Source organism: Piliocolobus tephrosceles, chromosome 21 (assembly GCF_002776525.5).
Source record: "Piliocolobus tephrosceles isolate RC106 chromosome 21, ASM277652v3, whole genome shotgun sequence".
NCBI lineage: Eukaryota > Metazoa > Chordata > Mammalia > Primates > Cercopithecidae > Piliocolobus > Piliocolobus tephrosceles.
In genome coordinates, this window is record NC_045454.1 from 15,994,422 (window position 1) to 16,007,920 (window position 13,499).

A 13,499-nucleotide genomic window follows, 5' to 3' on the forward strand; every position below is an offset into this window, starting at 1 on the left:
TTTTAGTAGAGACGGGGTTTCACCATGTTAGCCAGGATGGTCTCGATCTCCTGACCTCGTGATCTGCCCGTCTCGGACTCCCAAAGTGCTGGGATTACAGGCTTGAGCCACCGCGCCCGGCCCATTACTGCTAATTCTTACAACAACCAGAGAGGTAAGTAATAGTGTCTCCAATTTACTGATAGAAAAACAGGCTCAGAGAGGTAAAGATAATTGTCCAAAGCATCACAGCTAGGAAATGGTAGTACTAGGAGAGCTCTGCCTTGCCTATTAGTCAGAGACCTTTTCATCTTTATTATCCACTGTGGTTGGACATCAGCACTGTGGTTGGACACAGCACAGGCTTAGGTTCATGATACACATCCTTCTCTCCCTACTCACGTGCGGGGTTGGCTAGGGGGCCCTTGGGGCTCTCCAGAAAGAGGAGCTGTCAGTACTGGGTGAGATCCTGGGCAGGTGGTGAAGGGCCCATGAGTGGGCAGCTGGAGGGAGGTGCCAGGGTCAAAGCCTAATGAGAATAAAAGAATGCAGAGTGTATAGGGGTCAAGGTCATAGTTTCTTTCCTCCCTCTCCCGATGTGTGCTTTCTTCCTCTTCCCTCTCCAATATGTGGCAGATTGGCACTCAAATATCTGTTGAATGAATGTTGAATTATCATCTTACCAGGGAAGGGAGGCAGAGAGAGAGCAGGTTCTTGGTACAGCAAGCGGCACACCACTGGTGGTGGCATGGAGAGGCCTGGAGGCAGCCAGTGTCCAGGAACCCAAGGGCCAGGAGGCACTGGAGTCCAGGACAAGGGCAAGGCTTCTGGGGGGCGGCTGAGCAGCAGAGGCCCACAGGAGTTCTGCAGGGGCAGAGGGCACACACCGGAGTTGAGTACAAGGCTGAAGAAGGATTGAGTGTATTCTGGGATGTGGGCAGAACCCCAAAACTTTAGAGCTGGGAGGCCCTCATTTTCCCCTCATTTTGCCTAGAGAAGAACAGTGATTTGACCAGATTACACAGCAAACTAGGGCTGGGGCTAGAGCCCAGGTGTTGAGGGCACAGAAGAAAGGGTCTGGGTAGGAACTTGGGTGGGGGACACTTTCTCAGGCCCCAGCCTCTCCTTACCTTCCCAGGAGGTGTTGGTGCCAGCAGGACTGCCCCATGGGGGCTCTGAGGCTGGGGTGCTATATTCTCCTTTCCAGCTGTCAAGGACCAGGGAGAGCTCTAATAAGCCCTTTCTCCTGACTCCTATCCTACCCCAACCCCAGACAGTTCTCATCTTCCCCATTTAGCCCTTTTATTTTTTTTTGAGATAGAGTCTTGCTCTGCTGCCCAGGCTGGAGTGCAGTGGCGCGATCTTGGTTCACTACAACTTCCACCTCCCAGGTTCAAGTGATTCTCCTGCTTCAGCCTCCTGAGTAGCTGGGACTACAGGCGTGCACCACCAAGCCCAGCTAAGTTTTGTATTTTTAGTAGAGACGGGGTTTCACCATATTGGCCAGGATGGTCTCGATCTCTTGACCTCGTGGTCTGCCTGCCTTAGCCTCCCAAAGTGCTGGGATTACAGGCGTGAGCCACTGCGCCTGGCCTCTAGCCCATTTTTGACCCACAGAACTTGCTGCATTCTCTCAACGCTGGGGCAGCTGAGGCTGAGGGAGTAGAAACCCTTAGTTCAAGGTTGCACACCAATTCAGCAACAGGGCTGGGACTCTTTTTCCCACATCTGCCTCCTACACCCAAACCCCTGCCCCGTCGCTGGTCAGAGACACTCACAGGGGACGTGTGGTCGAGCGGTTCCCTTTCTGAAGTGGTTGGGAGCTTTGGGAGAGGCTTCCCCTCTCCTCATCAGGTGCTTCTTTAGCTGTGCCTCCTGCTGCCTACGCAAGGCCACCTGGGCAGCCATGACCCTGCGGCGCTCCCTAAAAGTGGGGAGTTGTGAGTTAAAGGTCAGTCACCCTTTGGAGGAGGCCCATCCTCCTCCCCTCCCAGACCTCATACTCACAGGATGAGGACACATTTGTGACACTCGCAAGCCTGGAAGAGGCAGAGGCGCTTGTGACCCTTGAGGTAGGCGGTGACACCGTGGTTGCGGCAGCGGGCGCAGGTTGGAGAGCGGCTGATGGCTCTCCTGGGGATCAGCTCTGTGCCCTGGGGGTCTCTGGTCTCATCCCGGGGGGCAGAGTCTGAGGGGCAGTGGTAGCCAGCAGGCATGTCACTGGGTTCCATGGATCTAGGGGTAGGAGTGGAGGGTGAGCATAGCCAGGTGGGCCTGCCCCTAACAACCCTCCTGCCCTGGAGACCACACCTGCAGGTCTCCATCCTGCCCCTCTTTAGACCTCGCCCTGATCCTGGCTTCTTCCCCAGCTTTCTCCCCTCTTTACCCCATGACCTTTCTCAGGTATCTTCCTTCTTCAGAAACCCCTCTCCTCTTCCTCTTCTGTGTTCTTTCTTTTTTTTTTTTTTTTTAGATGGAGTCTCGCTCTGTCTCCCAGGCTGGAGTGCAGTGGCACCATCTTGGCTCGCTGCAACCTCCACCTCCCAGGTTCAAGTGATCCTCCTGCCTCAGCCTCCTGAGTAGCTGGGATTACAGGCATGAGCCACCATGTCTGGCTATTTTTTTTTTTTTTTTGTATGTTTAGTAGGGATAGTGTTTCACCATGTTGGCCAGGCCAGTCTTGAATTCCTGGTCTCAAGTGATCTGCCTGTCTCGGCCTCCCAAAGTGCTGGAATTACAGCCATGAGCCACTGCACTCACCCCCCCTTTTTTTAAATTAAAAACTTTTTAGGCTGGGAGTGGTGGCTCAAGCCTGTACACCCAGCACTTTGGGAGGCTGAGGCAGGTGGATCACGAGGTCAGGAGATCGAGACTATCCTGGATAACACGGTGAAACCCCATCTCTACTAAAAATACAAAAACTTAGCCAGGCGTGGCAGTGGGCGCCTGTAGTCCCAGCTACTTGGGAGGCTGAGGCAGGAGAATGGCGTGAACCTGGGAGGAGGAGCTGGCAGTGAGCTGTGATCATACCACTGCACTCTAGCCTCAGTGACAGAGCGAGATTCCGTCTCAAAAAATTTTTTTTTTAAAAAAAGTGTTTATTTTTATTTTTATAGAGACAAGGTCTCACTATGTTTCTCAGGCTGGTCTCGAACTCCTGGGCTCAAGCGATCCTCCTGCCTTGGCCTCCCACAGTGCTAGGATTACAGGCATGAGCTGCTGTGCCTGGCCTTCTTTATTCTTTCAGTTCAAACATTCTTTTCTTTCAACCCAAACACCTTCCCACCCACACACACATCCCATGTTCTGGCCTACTCATGTCCTTCCATACCGCTTCAGCGAGTCCTACACTCCCTTTTCACAAGCACCCTGTTCCATCCCAACAGTGTTTCCTGGCATCCTCTTCAATAATGCTCACCCCACTGTCATGCATTTATCCAATGCCTACCAGTAGTTTTATGCCCCTTTCAATTCTTAGTTCAATTTCAATTCTTAGTTTCATCTATGCCCTGCAAAGCAACTGCCTCCTTGCATTCCTTCAGTCTTATTTTGTTCTTGTACCCCTTTAAATCAGAACCCTCTCTTACACCCCCAATAATTACATTCTTCTCATGGATTCCCTGCTCCACTTTCTTTTTTTTTTATTGACAGGGTCTCGCTCTATTGCCCAGGCTGGAGCGCTGTGGCACGATCATGGCTCACTGCGGCCTCCACCTCCTGAGCTCAAGCAATCCTCCCGCTGCAGCCTCCCGAGTAGCTGGGACCACAGGCTGGCGCCACTGCGCTCGGCTCCCTTGTCCCACTTTCTTTCTTTTTTTTGTTTTGAGATGGAGTCTCGCTCTGTAGCCCAGGCTGGTGTGCAGTGGTGCGATCCCGGCTCACTGCAATCTCCGCCTCCTGGGTTCAAGCAATTCTGCCTCAGCCTCCCGAGTATCTGGGATTACAGGCCTGTGCCACCATGCCCGTCTAATTTTTGTATTTTTAGTAGAGACAGGGTTTCACCATGTTGGCCAGGCTGGTCTTGAATTCCTGACCTCAAGTGACCTGCCTGCTTCGGCCTCCCAAAGTGTTGGGATTACAGGTGTGAGCCACCGCACCCGCCACCTGCCCCACTTTCAAGTTATTTTCCTTCACTCCTTCATTCATTCCACAAATCGTTACTGAGCCCCTGTCATGTGCTAGGCCCTGATCTTGGCCAAAAACCTTCTCCTCGGGGCACTAATGTCTCTCTTGCGCCCACACATTATTCAAGTTTTTGCGTAAACCCGTGCAGTTGCTGTGTCCAGCACTTCCTGCCCCTGTGCCCACTCCTAACAATTAATTTCATGCATTCCCCCCTCCCCCCTTCCCGTGCCGCACGGAGCGAGTGCAGCACGGGGAACGCGCCAAGGGGCCCGCGAGGCGCGGAAGGGGAGAGGGGGCGCGGGGAAGGGGAGAGGGGGCGCGAGGGCGGGAGGGGCGCGAGGGGGAGGCGAGGGGATGCCTGGGGTAGGGAGTCCAGCTAACAGGGAGGAGGATGGAAAGGCAGGAGGGGCCGTGTTCGTGCAGCTGGTTCACGGTTACCACAGCCTCCAATGGAGTCAGATTCAGTCAAGAAGACGCCCAAGGTCACTGAGAGAAAGTGGCCAGAGGAACGGCCACGCTCGCGCTGCTTTTCTTGCCCTGTCTCACAAGGACCAATGAACTTCAAGCATCGCCTCTGTCCGCCCAGGCGGACGACCAATGCGGTTTGAGATCCTGAACTGATGTCCCGCCCCTTCCCTTCTGCCAGCTTCTTGGCGCGCAAGTCTATCAGTCCTGCCAATAGCGCTTCGAGTTGAGCCTCGCGCCACCCCTGCCCCTCCCTCCGTGCGTCCTGCCTGGCCAGACTGTCTTTCCTCTTTCAAGGCAGGTGGCCAATGGGGCGTCGAGTACCCCCACTCTTAGACTGAGGCTGGCCCCGCCCCCCAGGAACGGCCCACCTGGCCCCGCCCCCGGGGCGTTGACTAAGCCCGGTCTGCCCACGGGTAGCCTCGCTTCTGGCTTTCGCTTGCCTTCTACCTCGACTTCGCGAGTGGCTTGTTTTTGCTGCGTGGACGCCCGCGTTTTCTATTATTTCTCTTCCGGTGCCCCACAACTCCTGAGCTACCCTTCTTTTATGCGTTCTCTCCCAGCCCTGTGATTTCCCTGCTTGCTTAGCGGGCCCTCCTTCCTCAGATTGCACCCCTTTCCTTGTGTCTCCCAAGCTGCCTTTGTGTCGGTTGTGATTTTCCTAATCTCTGATTTACCCTTTCTCTCGGACCTGTTTTCTCCCGTGCTTCATTCCCTGATAGCCTGGCCCCTTCCCCGCTTCCTTCGCTACCCGGGACGCCTCTAGTTTTTCTGAATTTCCGGCTGGCTCCACCCTCCGTGTTCATCCTCCTCTAGAGTTCACCCCTCTGGGAGGCTTCTCTGTGTAATCGTCGCCTTCTCTGGGTATCTCTGTGAGCTCTGTCTCACGCCATCCGCCATCTTCTCTGCCTTGGCCCCTTTTCTCTGTGCAGACCGCTCTGTGTCCCTTTTTCCGCCCTCTGAGAGCGACTCCTCTTCTCCTTGAGAACCCCGCCTTTGTGCCCCACTCCTCATTTTCCTACGCCTCCCTCTCTCTGCTGGTCCTCTGTCTCACTGCAAGGTTCCATTCCATCAATTTGTTTGTCTTTTGTAGGGGTGGCATCCCCTCTTGACTACTGCTCCATTCTTTTTTTTTTTTTTTTTTTTTTTTGCTTGAGAATTTCATTTCAGTCTTTTCTGGTTGCGTCTCCACTTGTACTCAGCTCGTTGGGTCCAGTTGTTCTGCATCTCAGGCTGGCGTGTGCCATATTCTCTGATTGGCCTAGTCCCCGCCGCTGTGAGATCCTTTGTCAGCCTTCCTTTCTCTTTCCTGTGTCCCAGCTTTTCTGTGGGTCTTAGCACCTTTCTTGGCCACAGATTTCTGGATTACAGAGCACGTGTGTCTGAGGCATTGCAGACAGAAAAGGGTGGCCGACGTGACCTCTAGCTGGACTGCTGGGCAGGGGAGCTGTCCTAGATAAAATTGGAAAGGTTGGGTGGCGCTGATCTGGGGTGGGGTGGCGTCGGGGGAGGCTTAAAGGCCAGCTAAAGAGGATGAACTTGATCCTTTAGGTAGTGGAGAGAGAGTAAGAGGAAGTGGGTGTGGGAGGGAGGGATGGTGGTGGAGGAACAGGGTAACTAACAATTATAAAGAGCTTAGCATTTGCCTAACACTTATGATAATTTTATTGACCCTATGAGATGTATTATACTCCATTTTATAAACAAGGTAGTAGGCTCTGAGTTCAACAAATTGTACAGCTAGTAAGGGAAGGGGTAAAGATTCTAACCTGGGTCTCTGAGGCCAAGGTCTATGATCTTTGTACCCCCTCCTACACTGTTATTTTCCACCAATTCCCCACTTTCATTCCCTAACCTTCTTATAGGCAGTTTTCATTCTGAGGTGGTTAATAATATGTATCCTTTGGTTTGTGTGTGTGTTCTCCCAGGATGCGTGTAGTGTTTTTTTTTTGTTTGTTTTTGTTTTTGTTTAAGAGATGGAGTTTTCCCATATTGGCCAGTCTGGCCCCAAACTCCTGGCCTGAAGTGACCTGCCTGCCTCGGCCTCCCAAGGTGCTGGGATCACAGGCATGAACCACCACACCCAACCTGTGTTTGAGTTTTTAATTTATGCAAGTGATACTGTTATCTACTATTTAAAATAATCAGCACTCTGCTTTTACAATCTATCCATGTATACATTCTGTCATTCTGTCATCATGCGTACATTTTTTATTTTTTAAGATGGAGTTTCACTCTTACTGCCCAGGCTGGGGTGCGATGGTGTGATCTCGGCTCACTGCACCCTCCACCTCCCGGGTTCAAGTGATTCTCCTGCTGCCACAGCCTCTTGAGTAGCTGGGATTATAGGCTCCCACCATCACACTCGACTAATTTTTGTATTTTTAATAGAGTCGGGGTTTTGCCATGTTGACCAGGCTGGTCTTGAACTCCTGACCTCAAGTGATCGGCCCGCCTCAGCCTCCCAAAGTGCTGGGATTACAGGCGTGAGCCACTGCGCCCTGCCTCACATCCTGTGTACGTCTAATCAACTGCTTCCAACTCCTGTGTGATAGTCCATAGTGTACATCCCCAGCATGTTTTGCATTCACTTGGTCTCAGAGAGGGAAGCTCCCATTGTCTCAACCTACCATCACCACAATAATGCTGCATTCGCTGGACACGGGAGCTCATGCCTGTAATCCCAGCACTTTGGGAGGCCTAGGTGGGTGGATTGCTTGAGCCCAGGAGTTTGATAACAGCTGGGGCAACATGGAAAAACCCCATCTCTACAAAGCTGGGTGTGTTGGCGCACACCTGTAGTCCCAGCTATTTGGGTGGCTGATGTGAGAGGATTGCTTGAGCCTGGCAGGTGGGGACTACAGTGAGCACAACTGCCCTCCAACTTGGGCAACAGAGCAAGACCCTGTCTCAGAAAATGCTCCATTATTGTGCATGTTCCTTTGTAGATGAAGGTGGAAATTTTTGAAATACCTATGTAGGGTATACTAGAAATGGGTATTCATAAACCCAATTTGACCATGTAGTGTCAGACCCCTGCAATGCTGCTTTGGGCCCGAGATCCTGGTCAGAACTCTTAGCTCCTGTGTTTCTCAGAGTCCAGAAATAGTGTCTTATTCCCCAACCCTCCAAATAATCCCATGAGCAGCAGGGGCCAAAGGTTGCTTTATCCCCACATTCCTGCCAACACTTGACTTTTCCCCTCTTTCTTATCCTTAGCAGTATGATAGATGTACAACTTGAGGGATTGCATGTCTCTGGTTATTGTTGGGTTTGTGCATTTCTTCACTGTTTTTGTTTGTTTGGTTGGTTGGTTTTTTTTTTTTTTTTTTTGAGACAGGGTCTTGTTCTGTTGCCTGGGCTGGAGTGCAGTGGCATGATCTCGGCTCACTGCAACCTCCAGCTTCCGGGTTCAAGCGATCCTCCCACCTCAGCCTCCCTAGTAGCAGGGGCTACAGGCACGCACCACCATGCCTGGCTAATTTTTGTATTTTTAGTAGAGACAGTGTTTCACCTTGTTGGCCAGGCTGGTCTCGAACTCCTGACCTTGTGATCTGAGGCTAAAGCGATCCTTCAACATTAGCCTCCTGAGTAGCTGGGACTACAGGCACCTCCATACTTGGCTAATTTTTAAACTTTTTTTTTTTTTTTTGATATAGACAGGGTGTTGCCCAGGCTGGTCTCAAACTACTGACCTCGAGCAATCCTCCTGGCTCAGCCTCCCAAAGCACTGGAATTACCGGCATGAGCCACCGTGTTGCCCAGGCTGGTCTTGAACTCCTGACCTCAAGGGATCCTCCTGGCTCGGCCTCCCAAAGCACTGGGATGAGAGGCATGAGCCACTGTGCCGGCCTGCATTGTCTCCCTTGATCAGATTTGCCAGGGAACTAACTCAATCTTTTCATAAAATTGATCTTTTTTGTAATGATGTTTGTTGTTGTTTACTGTTTCATTGATTTCTGCTATCCTTATTTCCATTTTTTTTTGGGTAGGAGAGATTTGTTTTCTTGCTCCTTATACAATTTCTTGAACTAATTCGTGAACATATTTATTTTTTAATGCTTCATATTTCCTGACACATGTATTTAAAAGTGTAAATTTACTTCTAAATACTGCATTAGCTGTGTCTCAAATTTTGATGTATATATTTTAAAAACCCTTTAATTTTGAAATGTTTATTGGCTTACAGGAAGTTGCAAAAGTGGTACATAGAGTTCCTTGAATCCTTCCTCCAGCTTCCCTATAGGGGCATCTTATATAACCATAATATACGAGCAGGAAATTGACATTTGTACAATACTGTTTGTACAATCTCTACTCACTGCAACCTCCATCCCCGGGGCTCAAGTCATCCTCCCACCTCAGCCTCCCAAGTGGCTGGGACCACAGGTGCATGCCACCATGCCTGGCTAATCTTTGTATATTTTGTAGAGATGGTGTTTTGTCGTGATGCCTGGGCTGGTGTATAGTACTCTTTAACTAGACTTCAGACCTTACTCAGTTTTCAGCAGATTTGACATGCACTTATGTGTGTGTGTGTCTGTGTGTGTGTCTGTGTGTGAATGTGTGTGTTATGTAGTATGTTTATTATTATTAAGTTCTAAGTACTTTTTTTTTTTTTTTTTTTGAGACGGAGTCTGCTGACTCTGTCGCCCAGGCTGGAGTGCAGTGGCCGGATCTCAGCTCACTGCAAGCTCCGCCTCCCAGGTTTACACCATTCTCCCGCCTCAGCCTCCCGAGTAGCTGGGACTACAGGCACCTGCCACCTCGCCCGGCTAGATTTTTGTATTTTTTTAGTAGAGACGGGGTTTCACCGTGTTAGCTAGGATGGTCTTGATCTCCTGACCTCGTGATCCGCCCGTCTCGGCCTCCCAAAGTGCTGGGATTACAGGCTTGAGCCACTGCGCCCGGCCAGTACTTTTTTTTTTAAATGGAGTCCCTGTCTGTTGCCCAGGCTGGAGTGCAGTGGCGCAATCTCGGTTCACTGCAACCCCCGCCTCCTGGGTTCAAGCGATTCTCATGCTTCAGCCTCCTGAGTAGCTGGCAATATAGGCTTGTGCCACCACCCCTGGCTAATTTATATTTTTTAGTAGAGATGGGGTTTTACCATGTTGGCAGGCTGGTCTTGGACTCCTGACCTCAGGTGATCCGCCTGCCTCAGCCTCCCAAAGTGACGGGATTATAGGCGTGAGCCACCGCTCCTCACCTCAGTTCTAAATACTTTTAAATTTCCATATTGAACCAAGGGTTATTTAGTGATATGTTAACTTACACACACACACGAGTTTGAAGCATCTATTTGTTGCTCTGATCTCATTGCCTCTGGCTGGAGAACAGCCTGCATTATCAATAGGCCAGGATTCTCTGCTCAGCACCTTGTCCAATGGGAGGACATAAGTGGGAGAGAGTCTGCTTTGAGAAGCTAACATGGTGGGTGGTGCAGGTTAGACTGGAGGGCAGATAGCGGAGATGGGAAGACCTGTGATCCAGAAGGTCTGAGGGAGCCTATGTCCCAGAAGCTGACGCAATCAACTTTCTGCTCCAGAAACAGTGACCCAGAGACAAGTGGACAAAGAATTTGGGGACTGACGGGAACTGAGCTTGGGATCCAGACTGAAACTGATTTCAGACTGACCTCTAGCACCCAGGACCCAGACACAGGACCATGGGACCCCAGCATTTGAGACTTGTGCAGCTGTTCTGCCTTCTGGGGGCCATCTCCACTCTGCCTCGTATGTCCTGTGGGGCTGGATGCTATAAGACCCAGAAAGGTGGGAGGCTGGCTTCATGTCACTGGTGGAAGGAGGGCTGGGTATCTAGGTTTCGCTGGGGACAGGACCTATGGGGACTGAACTCTTGGTTAGCAGTTCAAGGGCTCAGAAGGGAATGTGAGGGGCCAATGACTGGGAGAACATTCTCTTTTTAGGGGTTGGAGCTCTTTTGTGCTATGAAGCAACAGCTTCAAGATTCAGAGCTGTTGCTTTCCATAACTGGAAGTGGCTTCTGATGAGGAACATGGTGTGTAAGCTGCAAGAGGGCTGCGAGGAGACACTAGTGTTCATTGAGACAGGTGAAGCAGGTTAAGTTTGATCCATTTCCTTTTGCTTGCTCTTCTGACCCCCAGCTCCGCTCCCAGCACCCAGGGACTCTAGACTGGAATTCCACATAGTTACTCTCTCTATATATAAACACATTTTTTTTTGAGATGGGGAGTCTTACTATGTTGCCCAGGCTGGTCTCAAACTCCTGAGCTCAAGTGATCTGCACACCTTGGCCTCCCAAAGTGTCAGGATTACAGGCCCCTGTGCCTGGCCATTATGTATGTTCTGGATAATGTCAGACACTGGCAGGAGAGGAGCACAGCTCCACTGGTTGTGGTGTGGGCTGGATAAGTGGGTAGAATGGAGGTGGACAGATCCCTGGAGGAGGGCACAAGGGAGAGAGGAGTGGGGGTGGGGGTGGTCCTGCACAGGAAGAATGAGGAGATCCAGATGGAGACCCCAGCATCTGAACCCTGTGCAGCTGCACTGAGTGGACACGGGTTGGGGAGGGAGGCAAAGATTGTGACAGGCAGGATGGGTGCAGAAAGAGCTGGGGGGAGGGAGGACTCTGGGTGAGGCCAGTGACACTGAGCCCAGCTCTCTCAATCCTCTGCTCCTCAGGGACTGCAAGGGGAGTTGTGGGCTTTAAAGGCTGCAGCTCATTTTCATCTTACCCCGCGCAAATCTCCTACCTTGTCTCCCCACCCGGAGTGTCCATTGCCTCCTACAGTCGCGTCTGCCGGTCTTATCTCTGCAACAACCTCACCAGTTTGGAGCCTTTTGTGAAACTCAAGGCCAGCGCTCCTAAGTCTATCATATCTGCTTCCCGTAGCTGCCCGACCTGTGTGGGCGAGCACACAGAGGATTGCCTCCCAAATTTTGTCACCACTAATTCTTGCCCTTTGGCTGCCTCTACGTGTTACAGTTCCACCTTAAAACTTCAGGCAGGTGAGAGGAGAGGAATTTTGTTCATCAAATGCCTACTCTGCCAGGTGCTGTCCAGCACCTTCACATCTCAGAGAGGCTGGTGGGATCCGGAGATGGGATTGGGGTTGCAAGGGACAGGGCGCATGAATTCCAAGGAAGAAGGGGAAGGCGCCTGGTGCCTAAGTCTCTGATGGGAGAGCAGGTGTTCTGGTTTGTGAGGGGCCTCTGGGAAGAAGGCAGGGGTCCCTCCCTCCCTCCCTCCCTCCCTCCCTCCCTCCCTCCTTCCTTCCTTCCTTCCTTCCTTCCTTCCTTCCTTCCTTCCTTCCTTCCTTCCTTCCTTTCTTTCTTTCTCTCTCTCTCTCTTTCTTTCTCTCTCTCTTTCTTTCTGAGATGGAATCTTGCTCTGTCACCCAGACTGGAGTGCAGTGGTCCGATCTCGGCTCACTGCAACCTCTGCCTCCCAGGTTCAAGTGATTCTCATACCCCAGCCTCATAAGTAGCTGGGATTCTAGGCATGTGCCACCATGCCTGGCTAATTTTTATATTTATAAGGGAGATGGGGTTTTGCCATGTTGGCCAGGCTAGTCTCGACCTCCTGGCTTCAAGTCCTCAAGTGATCCACCTGCCTTGGCCTCCCAAAGTGCTGGGATTACAGGGGTGAGCCACTGCGCCTGGCTGAAGGCAGGGCTCTTGAGTCTTGAAAGTGTTCCTGACTTCTCCCTCTCTTCCTTACAGGGTTTCTCAATACTACCTTCCTCCTCATGGGCTGTGCTCGTGAACATAACCGGCTTTTAGCGGATTTTCATCATATTGGGAGCATCAAAGTGACCGAGGTCCTCAACATCTTAGAGAAGTCTCAGATTGTTGATGCAGCATCCTCCAGGCAAGGTCCTGCTTGGGGTGTCCTCTTAGGCCTCCTGTTTGCCTTCAGGGACTGACCATCTAGCTGCACCCGACAAGCACCCAGACTCTTTCACATAACAAATAAAATAGCAGAGTTCCCTTTCTGCGTTGTCCTGTGGTCCATGAGAGTGCAGAGGTGAGGAAGGTGTGAGGAAGGCCAAGCATGTCCAGGGAGGTGGGGACCCAGGAAGAGGAGCCTGGCAAAGTGACAGTGTCCTGCCCAGCAACTAGGGGAGCTGAAATATTCCTTTTCTCCTTCCCCTTCCTCTGGAGGCTTGAGCTGCAGCCTGGGTTCAGCTACTGATCAGGGTCTGATTTCTGAGACCCTGGCCAAATCTCTCCCTTTTTATTGGCCTCAGTTTCCTCCTCTTTAAAAGAAAGGGTCTTATGAGTTAGAGAAGAGTCTCCTCAGGCCAGTTCTTCTTTTTTTTTGTTTCCTTTTTTTCAGATGGGGGTCTGTCTCACTATGTTGCCTGGTCCGGTCTTGAATCTTTGGCCTCAAGTGATCCTCCTGCCTCAGCCTCCCCAGTAGCTGGGATTTCACATGGGAGCTACTGTGTTTGGCCACCAGGGTGATTATTATCTGGGATTGCTTACTGAGTATCTACTCTGTATGCCAGACACTGTGCTAGTATCTGTGCTAGTGTTTTACATACAGGATATCATTTAATCCTCACAAGACCTCAGTGAGGCAGCTTTTATCTCTATTTTGCAAAGAAGAAACTGGCTCGAGGAGGTGAAACCTGCTCAAAGTAGCATCTCCCTTACCTCCCCTGCAAATTTCTGTCCCTGCTGAGGGAATTTCATTGAGAGATTGGAGAACTGAGATTATTTTATCTGCTCAGTAGTTTTTTTTTTTTTTTTTTTTTTTTTTGGTAAGTTGGAAAATATGGAAGAGAGAGGAAAGAGCAGGGCTAGTGTGGTTGTTTTTCACCCGGAGTTCAGGTTCTGGGCTCCTAGGAAAGGAGAACAGTGTGATTCTTGTCTCTGGCCGTAAGGGGGCAGCAGATACACTCACCCTGCAACTTCATGCCTTTTAATGAGTGTGTGAGTGTGTGT

The 13,499-nt window shown here is 51.0% G+C and overlaps 2 protein-coding genes across 3 annotated transcripts in view; one reads left to right on the forward strand and one right to left on the reverse strand.

Moving 5' to 3' along the window:
* The window catches only part of DMRTC2 (DMRT like family C2), an 8,041-nt gene extending 3,439 nt beyond the window's left edge, over positions 1–4,602 (reverse strand). Inside the window, exons 1-6 of the mRNA XM_023229407.3 lie at positions 4,543–4,602; positions 1,987–2,214; positions 1,758–1,903; positions 1,110–1,186; positions 663–843; positions 382–508 (exon numbers count right to left, since the gene is read on the reverse strand). Coding sequence (XP_023085175.2) covers positions 382–508; positions 663–843; positions 1,110–1,186; positions 1,758–1,903; positions 1,987–2,210 — 755 coding nt within the window. The 5' untranslated portion in view covers positions 2,211–2,214; positions 4,543–4,602. The remainder of the gene's footprint in view (positions 1–381; positions 509–662; positions 844–1,109; positions 1,187–1,757; positions 1,904–1,986; positions 2,215–4,542) is intronic.
* Positions 4,603–4,962: 360 nt separating this feature from the next.
* LYPD4 (LY6/PLAUR domain containing 4) lies at positions 4,963–12,544 on the forward strand. 2 transcript variants are annotated; one of them, XM_023229435.3, is made up of 5 exons: positions 4,963–6,039; positions 10,115–10,301; positions 10,496–10,639; positions 11,232–11,558; positions 12,273–12,542. In XM_023229435.3, exons 2-5 carry the CDS (start codon positions 10,235–10,237, stop codon positions 12,473–12,475), a joined length of 741 nt encoding a protein of 246 aa, XP_023085203.1. In that variant the 5' UTR covers positions 4,963–6,039; positions 10,115–10,234; the 3' UTR covers positions 12,476–12,542. The 2 variants fall into 2 exon arrangements, with proteins under 2 accessions (XP_023085203.1, XP_023085204.1); XM_023229436.2 differs by lacking the exon at positions 10,496–10,639 and adding an exon at positions 9,942–10,012 and having other exon boundaries at positions 5,890–6,039; positions 10,115–10,340; positions 12,273–12,544.
* The last annotated feature ends 955 nt before the right edge of the window (positions 12,545–13,499 follow it).

Coding starts and splice junctions, on each gene's coding strand:
- LYPD4 (XM_023229435.3), top strand. CDS start 10,235: ATGGGACCCCAGCATTTGAGACTTGTGCAGCTGTTCTGCCTTCTGGGG. Junction 10,302..10,495: donor GGCCATCTCCACTCTGCCTC/GTATGTCCTGTG, acceptor TTCTCTTTTTAG/GGGTTGGAGCTCTTTTGTGC. Junction 10,640..11,231: donor ACTAGTGTTCATTGAGACAG/GTGAAGCAGGTT, acceptor TCTGCTCCTCAG/GGACTGCAAGGGGAGTTGTG.